At 40.5% G+C, this 9957-nt stretch overlaps 1 protein-coding gene across 1 annotated transcript; it reads left to right on the top strand.

Annotated features, from left to right (window-relative positions):
* The first annotated feature begins 35 nt into the window (after window positions 1-35).
* Window positions 36-9620, top strand: cdr2a (cerebellar degeneration-related protein 2a). Its single transcript, XM_080775390.1, has 7 exons — window positions 36-286; window positions 1543-1655; window positions 3396-3544; window positions 3952-4128; window positions 5738-6052; window positions 6413-6704; window positions 6849-9620. Exons 1-7 carry the CDS (start codon window positions 211-213, stop codon window positions 7074-7076), a joined length of 1350 nt encoding a protein of 449 aa, XP_080631516.1. The 5' UTR covers window positions 36-210; the 3' UTR covers window positions 7077-9620.
* The last annotated feature ends 337 nt before the right edge of the window (window positions 9621-9957 follow it).

Consider the following 9957-nt stretch of genomic DNA (forward strand, 5'->3'; position numbering starts at 1 on the left):
CGTTGCTGCAATCTCGCTTGCTGCAGAAGGGAACAGAACACACCGCCGGAGGATGGATGAGCGTTGAGCATTATGCTGAGCGCTCTGGGAGTGGGACGCCGCGGGACAACAACTATAGTTCAACCTGTCTGTGGGTCCCGTAACCCGTTGTTTTACTTCAAGTTCATGACGGCTGCAGTCTCCTCTCAAGCGGGATCATAGATAGTAACGATGCTAACGGACATGATTGTGGAGGAAGACTTTGACGGGGAAGAGTCTTGGTATGGGAAACAGGACCTTGAACGTGGTAAGGGCTGCCTGTATGGGTTGGTCGCGCCCTAAACACTTGTCAGCTGGTGTGGTTTGTAAGTTGTAACCACTGGAATTGTAGTGTAACTGTGTGTATAACTAGCAAATCAAAACGGTAATTTATCACCTCAAAACTATTATTTATGATTACTTCAAAAACTATTATTTATGAATTGGTAATTAGAGTAGGGTGGATGCCAGGAGGAGGTGGGGATAGATAGAGCTGGATTATGTATGTTAAGAGGCTCTTGTTGTCTTTTAAAAATTAGGGACACTGTTGAGTCTGTGACACTGATTAGCCCCTCTCGGAACCCTACATAAAGCTTTTATGAAATTTGATTGTCGCTTTATATAATCAAAGTGTCAGAAACTTTACTACATTTGGGTTCTGCTTGTGGGGCTATGACACTGATATGCATCAGGTCCCCTTTTGATCCTCTTTTATTTTTTTTAAATATCTGGGATCCCAATCTATTCTACACTGTGTAAAATTAATAATAATAATTATATATATACAAATTGGACCAAATGATTCCAAAATATCAATAATTTAGATGGGAGTCCCATTGAACAACTCATTGAGAGCCAGTCAACTATTATATTTAGTGTTCTTTTGCTTTTTTTAGTAAATTTAAAACGTATGACAAAAAAAAGATACACCACACAACTAGAATACATACACAATTCTGTAGCCTACTCTTGTGACACTGACACACATACTTTGATAAACAGAGTAACAGACTGGTCATGGCCCATGACTCATGGGTTAAGGAAAGACATAAGCCAGAGAAGTCTCAGCTGTTTCCAGGATTTCCTGAGGCTGTAATTTTCCCATGCGTTGATTGTGTCCTGGATAAGGAGATATTCATGCACACGGCACAGTAACACTACTAGCAACTTTAGATCTGACGTTCTCACTCAGTATGCCCGCTGGGCCATACATTAACTTCATATAATATGACTTTGTTCCTTCTTGTTTTAAACACTCAGCAAACGCAACTTGTTTGACAAGTAACAGATTAGGTTGGATAGAGTGCGAGTGCGAGTGTGTGTGTGTGTGTGTGTGTGTGTGTGTGTGTGTGTGTGTGTGTGTGTGTGTGTGTGTGTGAGACACATACAGTTAAGTTAATGTGTAAAGAACATGCAAACATATCTGTGACCTACTGTTTACAAGCATGTGGTTTTATTGCTGCAATGTGTGCACATTGAACATTACACCTTGTTTATTCAGTATGATTTCCTGTGTGTTTACAGATCTCCATCTCGCAGCTGAGCTGGGGAAAACTCTCCTGGACAGAAACCATGAGTTGGAGCAGGCTCTGCAGGGGCTGTATGGCACTAACCAGGAACAGCTGCAGGAGATAGAGGTTAAAACAGTACTAAAACTATTCTTAATAACGACTGAGTGAACGGTATTTAGATACTATTTACTGTTCCAATCCACCGCATTTGTGGAAACAACCCACTGGTCTCGTGTGCCTGACATACTGTACTCTTTACTCACACTTCACAGCTCGTTCTGTAAGTAAATGACTGTTATCGGACCAACCGCTGACCATATAGACACTTCAATTACTGTTATTATTTTTTAAATATTACTTACTTGAGTTTAAAATGAGAGCCCCACTTAGAATAGTCCAAATGGAATAATTTGAAAGTCTTACTCCCGACCCCGGCAGCGACTTTTTGTTTTTAAGAAATTAAGTGAATGCAAGTCACGAAGACACTGTGATTTAATCATTCTAGCACAGTTCGTCTGGTTAAACCAATGTTGCCTCACAGGGACTGCTAAATGTCGAAAAACTTTAATACATTCCAATTACTTTTTTCACATAATAAAGTATTACCATATTCATGTGGAACCTAATTCAAGGTTTTAATATGATCGTGGTTCACTTGCAGAGTTTACCAGTGTTTTTTTATTTAGAGAAACATACTGTACAAACGAGCTAAATATAGTAACTTATTGGACACCACCATATTATTTTGTGTTGACTCACCAGACACCATCATAAAGTGTGTATAGACATTTAGCTTTGACTCCACCATACAGTGTGCCTTGACATTATGATGTCTGCATATGTCATTTGGCATATAAACAGACCGACATTACAGTTGCAGGACACGCAACTTATATGCTGACCAATTCAGGTCAGCATATAAGAGCCTTATCTGTTTACACTACAGTGTGTCTTCCAGTGGCTTGAGTACTTAATAAACTAATCCCCTGTATTCTGCTGACCCCTGTCTATAGTGTCTGCTGTCAGTCTCATGGCTAATTTATACTTTCATGTACAATTGAACTGTGACAGTTCCCGAAAGTAGTAAGTAACTGATTTTCAAATAAAGTGCAGCATGTTTTTCCAGTTGAAAATCAATTATTTTCAGCAAGCAACATGGTTGTACAACAAAGTATAATATTACACACTTTCTGCAAATGTACGGTAGATGTAATTCTTGATGCAATGATTGACGTATGGCTGTGCTTCATGAATAAATAAATAAATAAATAAAGTGCCCTGGCCTTGATCATGGATAACAAATACAATGTCTGCCAGAAATGAAATTGATCCGCTTCTTCGATTTAACATACACATAAAGCATGCTTAGCACATGATACGTTATTATCTCTATTTCAAAGTCTAGTCAGGCTCTGCTCTAGCCACTGTGATCATATTGCACTTGTCGTCCCATCCAGACTTTTAATTTTGTCTCTGTACTTGTCTTGAGCAAGAATCAATATTCTCTTAATGTTAATAGTGAGAGCTTGGTGTTCAAAGTAAAATTTACAACTTCAAATAATGTTCCTCTGATTATAGCCAACTGTTTTTCTTGAAGCTTACTCTAACAGTTAATTAATACTAAAGCTAAATGCTGTGAATAATTCACAGCATTGATAAGCTTTATATGGAGGGAGGGAAGGGGAATATTTCACAGGACAGTGAAATCTTCTCGTAATTCTTGGAGATGGGGAGGGAGCTAGTGTTCAAAAGGCCCTCAACACTGGAGATTCCATAGATGGTCAGGTTTTGGTGAGAAATGGCTCTTGTTTCCTTTCCCATATTGAGCACATATTTAACTCACTTCGTGTCTCTCCTCTCCAACAGTACCTGACAAAGCAGGTGGACTTGCTACGGCAGATGAATGACCAGCATGCCAAGGTCTATGAGCAGCTGGATATGGCAGCCAGGGATTTAGAGCAGGGCAACCACAGACTGGTTCAAGACAACCGCCTTTCCCAGCAGAAAATCCATAGGTCAGTTTCTTTTTGCTCAAATCAGCCATATCTATTGGTCAATATGCATCTTATCAATCAAATTCAAAATTATGATTTCTTGATGTAAAAGTACAAACATGTTGTGATGTGACACATTGTGAGGTTGTAGACCAGCTCGTTTTGCTATTAGTTATATGACAAATAAGTCAATAGATTTAGAAGATTAATTGCAATTTCTTCATGTATTCGTTGATATATAAAATATATTTTGGAGATTTTATTTCAATTCATCTCAAAATTAATCGATAGAATAATCTTTGAGAAATCAATAGTTGCAGCCCTATATTCCTGTGATCCTACCATGTTCACGTACCTTTTAATTTCCACACCACATTTTATGCACTGGCTTCTACGCCACATTAATTCTTCTCTTCTCATGGTTCTAGTCTGACAGAGACCATTGATGCACTGCAGACCCACATGGAGGACCTGCAGACCCAGGTGGAGGAACTGAAGAGTGCCCAGAAAGAGCGGAACAGACGAGAACTGGCCGAGCAGAGACGCAGCCTCGGAGCACAGAGTGTTTCTTGTCTCAAGGAGCTCTATGACTTGAACCATGACAGGTTTGTGTTAGTAAAAATACCATTGTGTCCTCGCAGATACTAATTTCAAGTATGTGTAAAGGAACACTATTCTCCAGAAGAAAATGACATGGCATGCCAAAACAATAGCAACAGATAAATACAGGAAGTTGCCCTGAAAGTTTTGTAACCCTGTGTTTCTCGGATGGGAATGTGGCTTTTACATGCGGCTGCTTTTCATAATTTGTTTGTTGCACTAATGAAGACCCAACGTTCATTTGAATTTGAATGTCATTTTGTCTTGTGCCAGAAGTAACATGGTAATGTCCCCTTGACACTTCACCCTAGTCTTTAACATTTTCACCTAGAATTAAATCATAAAATGCACGCATCTGCCCGGGTGACGGCAGACTGCTGGGCGAGCGTTGGTGCTTTGGCAGATCAACATAATGGAATGAATTCTGTACTGACCATATATGGAGCGTGTCTTGAGTGTACAGGGTTTGATGAGGTCAGATCAACATATGGAATGTCAGAACAGGTCAGCTCCATATATGAAGATCTAAGGGTGGCAGCGGGGGCAGTGTCTTGAGTGTACAGGGTTTGATGAGGGCCCAGGTATAGGGCCGGGCCTTCATTTTCTGGATTGTTGAGAACTCTAGTTTTCGCCGGCTGCATTGAAATCGCCATAGGAGGATTTTTAGATTGCTTCATATAAGAACTGTGTTTGAAAAATAAACATGTCACCCCGGCCGCTTCACTCATATGGATATGAAGAATCAACTGACTGAGAAAAAACGCTAATGTTACAGCTGCTGAATTAGTTAGATTTTCGCTAGAAGCAGACTGTATCATATATGAGTCACTGACTGTTGCAAACGATACAGAGACACCTCCCTGACAATAACGCCGAGACAGCTTGTTTCTTTTTGGACCACAACGCTTATAGTAGACGATATTAAGATCACCCCATGTTATTCTCCATAGAGAAATTACTTCCGCGAACCAGGGGAATCGAAGGGATGAGCGAGTTACGTCAGGACTTCGGTGCTCTATAGACGGTGCACTGGTGACTTAGGCCCCATATTATATTGGACATCCTCTGGTTACCCAAAGCTAGCCAACATATTCTGATTTAGAGATTTTAGATATAATCCACAGCGAAGAGTGGATTAATCCTCCCTAGTCTCTTATAGTCAGTGTTAAAACATATTTAAATGTTGTGGTTTCAGTGTACCTCTATTTATTCTGAAACAGTGTTGCTGTGTGAAGTGAGATAGACATTGGTCTAAAACAAAGTAAAGTAAGCCACCATTGTCAAATAAATTGATTGATTATTTATTATTTTTATTGATTATTATTTATTGTTTGCTATTGCAAATGGAGAGGTGGCTTTTCATGAGACTTTGTGGGAATGATTCTACCGAGAAATGGTCCAAGGTCGTGGTAACAATAATGGTGAAAGTAGAGAATGTATGGGCAGAGTTTCATTAAAATGGATGGGAAGGATCAATATCTTAACCCGACGAGATGGGTTGTGTCAAGGACACAATCAAAGTCAAGGACTGACGGTCATTAAAGTCCCAATTATAGCCATATAGTGTTACCCCTTTCTGAAGTGACACATTTCTGTCCACCTTCCTCGTCTCAGGTACCTGGACTATGAAAGCCTGCGCGTGGATCGACCCTGGTCTCCGCAGGTGTCTTCCTACGACCGAGAGGAACACCAAGACCCAGAGGAGGTGCAGGCCATCCTTCAGCGCTCCATCCAGACCCTTCAGAAGCAGGTGGCTGCAGAACGGAGTCGCAGGGAGGCGGCGGTGCACGAGACGGAGTTGACTGCCAGAGAGAACGGGACTCTGGAGCAGAGGCTGGCCGCTCTGGAGGGCTGCCAGGCCAGGCAGAGGGAGCTGGAGGCCGAAGTGGAGGAACTCCGGCTTCTGTGGCATGCCGATTTTACGAGCAGGTGAGCACCTGAGCTATTTTTCTATTTTTATTTTGATAATTTAGTTTATTTTTATTTTTTTCCAATAGAGGGTATGCAACTATACGTGTGACATCATCATCATAACCAGAAGTTATGCAGGAATGCCTACTGAGTGGCAAATAAAAATTACTTTCTGGCCTTGACATCCAAAGAAAGAAATGTCCTATCTGATTGCATTAAACTCACTTTGCCACTCGATCTTCCACTCACTTTATGCATGCGCATACCCTCTACTGGTAACATCATTTAGAATGTACCCATAACATGTATTATGTAATAGTTATTGGCCATCAAAGTAACATGCTGCTGTCCCCCCCCCCCCCCCCCCCCCCCCCACAGTGCCAGGAGGCCGGACAAGCTGCTGCTACCTGATACGGTCTTCTTTTCCTCTGAGGAGAAACCCAAGCAGGAGGTGGAGGAGGAGGAGGAGGAGGAGAAGGTGGAGAAAGAAGCAGTGGAGTCGGGGACGTACAGCCAGCAGAGGCGTAGCAGTGACATCCCTGTGAGGAGGACCAATACAGATGACCTTCGGCGTGGCCACGAGCAGATGTGCATCAGACGAGCAGAGGCGGTAAAACAAAGGGGAATCTCTCTGCTCAATGAAGTGGATGCCCAGTACAGCGCACTGCAGGTGGTGTATTCCTAGCTTGTGTAGTGGTTAGTTAAAGCTGCAATCTAGAGCTTACTTTCATAAGACTGCATTTGAACATAAAACTTACGGACTGCAAATTGATTTTGGGTAAATACTTATATGTACATTTTTGTCATGTTTCAGGTAAAATACGAGGAGCTTCTGCGGCGGTGCCAGCAGGGAGGAGACGAGATGAACCACAAGGCCGTTCAGACGGCCACCAGTCCCTACGTTGGCAATCGAATCCGCCGCAGAGTCGTGGAGGATGGGCAGCAGCCAGAATACAAAGCTCTCTTCAAGGAAATCTTTACCTGCATCCAGAAGACCAAAGACGACCTGAGTGAGAACACGCACTCCACTCAGGGACATTGAATTTGAGGGCTCTGCCAAAGGACTGCATGAGCTGGTATGGGGTTTGCTCTTCTTTTGGTCCTTCCTTGACCAAATTATTTCACCAAAGATCATTTGGAGGTTACTTGGATGCAAACATAGAATCCAGACGGTGCAGTGATCTTTATGTCATAATGCAGTCCACTTGTTATCTCCCATCTTCTTGAGACGCTCAAATGCTTTCATCATTGCTTTCATCATTGAGCTCTTCCTAATTTCCTTCCGTTATATTCTTTATCTACCTTAATCCAAACATTAGTGTTGTTCAAACTCTGTTATTAGAGTCAGCTGAATGGTTTAAATCAGCCGAATTCTAGAGTCTCTACAACTTGTTTATTGTGCGTTGTACAGGAAGTACAGGGCTAGCCGGGTGTTCTGGTAAGCTACTCGACGTGTAGTCCTGTAAAGTTTCAGCAGTAATTTGATTGTCTCTCCTCATGATTTGGGAGATAAAACGTATCTCCCAGTGTTAATGTCTGCAGTGCACAAAACCTCTACAAAATACATGTCCAGGCCAGGGGTTATTGTTTAGGCAGAAATGCAGACTTGAGGATTGATGGACCTAAGGTATTATGTGTAAGTCCTTCTAATCTACAGTATATTACCATGCAGCTAAGAGGTACTAATTATTCGTAAAAAGAAATCCTAAAATGCCTCAGACCCAATGACTCGTATTGTGTATTTATGTGCAGTATTCTAAAAATGATAGTTATACAGTAAGATGTGTATATACTATGTACTATATGTGTTCAGATTATTCATGTCATGACACAGGCTCAGCCGGAGTACAAGTGTTCAGATTTGTCTAAACAGTTAAAACTCGGACCACTTGGTGCTTGCTTATGGGGAAAGAAAAAATCCACATTGCATGTTGTTTGTATGTTATGCAAACAAATGTTTGGGCTGGACTGAATGGACCGCTTTGTCAAGTTAATACACTGAAAGACCAGAGCTATTTAGTAACTTGGTATGCTAAAGACTTAAGCGTTAAGCCTGATTCATACTTTGCCGCGTGACGGTGTCTCGCACTGAGAATATCTGACCTACAAGCTTGCAACGCGTCTCGCTTTTGACGTGTTGTGGTCTTGTAGGTCTGCTATTCTCAGCCGTTCACTTGGCAGGCAACACTATCGCACAATGGGGCATAAACTAGCCTTTCGTTAACCGTAATTCCTCAAGAGCTGGAATGTATTTCTTTGTGTTGGATGGCAATAATTGGTTCAACAGTCAAAGGTAATTAGCTACCAGACAAAAGATGAACACTGAATATTTGGTGTTTTCATGTGTTTCAAATATCGACAATACAGCTTAGTACTAGCCATGTTCCAGTGGGACATGGGTTAGGGTTAGAGTATGGGTGTTGCACTTTTATATGACTGAATCACAGTTCCAATTGTTTTTGTTTTATTTATTTTGATATACGTTTAGAGATTATTTGTTGCTATTTATTTTGATATTAGTTTTTTGTCACTGTATCCCAGATCTATATGTAATTATTATGGTCAAGTACTGGTTCAGATAATATTTATGACATTGACATTTTAATCAGAATGCTTTCACTGCAGTTATGACAAGTATATGAAAAGTACAAAAAAAAAAACATTGCACAAATGCCACAGTCTGTATATAACTGTAATCGTAAAAGGCTTTTCAGAAGATTTCCCCCTGACTTAAAATGTTTCTTTCGCTAAAGACTCGAGCATAACAATGTAGAAATCCATATTTCTCAGGCTAGACTTGGTGAATGCAAATACAGTACTAAAGAACAATCGAGATTTTGAGTAATATGTAATTCTGATAATCTCTTCAGATGACAGAAAATATGTTGTCAGAGAGCAAAATGGTGACTTTAGTCAAAACTCAATCAATACACTTTTCTATTGTAAATGTGCAAGACCTCAGATATCAGGGCATTGGCTATTTAGAGATCCGAGCCAAATTATCTTGGACAGACCTCATCTGCAATATTTTTTCTGTTTCTGTGGCTGAGTGTGCTGCTCACTCCACAGGGGTAAAACTCCATCCCGACTGTATTCAGCTGTCGGATTCAAATCAGTCTATTTTTGGGGGCTGAGTCTGAACTTGGATTTATGTATGTCTGCTTAATATGTAGTATTTAAAAGTAAATACATTGGGGAAGTAGCATACATTACTAGAAAAGGACAGTATTTAAGCAACAGTACACGAGAGGATATGTTATATTGTGATTATATCATGGCTGCAGGTGGTGTAGCTGTGGTATATTATTGTGATATCATTTGAGTGTTTATTATTGCCCTTAAAACGCTCGGTATTTCTGTGTATAATGCTATGCTTTTTCAGATGCTACCGGTAATATGCTGGTGGTGATTGTATCCTAAAATGTCCTCCACGATGCATAACATGTTCTTGCTTGCTTACAACAAGTAAAAACACTCATTCAAGACCTTCTGGGCATTTCCTGTGTCTTACTGTGGAATTTACAGCATCAAACTAGATGTGGAGTTTGATGCAGTGGTTAAAAGTAACTAAGTACATTTACTCACGTACTGTACTAAGTACAATTTTGATGAGTTTTTATTTATTATTTATTTGAAAAAAATGAAAAAAACGATGGGTTATAGCCCATCGTTTTTTGAATTTTTGAAAGAAAAAAATATCCTCGTTTTTCATCATTTTGGACCATGGGCTATAGCCCATATCGTACGGCAGTGATACTCAACCTCAGGCCCGCGGGCCACATCAGGCCCGCGGGACCATTATGACTGGCCCACCAATGAAAATCTAAAAAAAAGAAGAAAAAAAAATCTGGAAAATGAAATAAAAATAAATAAATCTGAATTAAGTTATCTTTAATTACATTATTATAAGTAATACTATTAGA

The sequence above is a fragment of the Protomyctophum bolini genome, assembly GCF_963924005.1.
Source record: "Protomyctophum bolini genome assembly, chromosome: 11".
Taxonomy (NCBI): Eukaryota; Metazoa; Chordata; class Actinopteri; order Myctophiformes; family Myctophidae; genus Protomyctophum; species Protomyctophum bolini.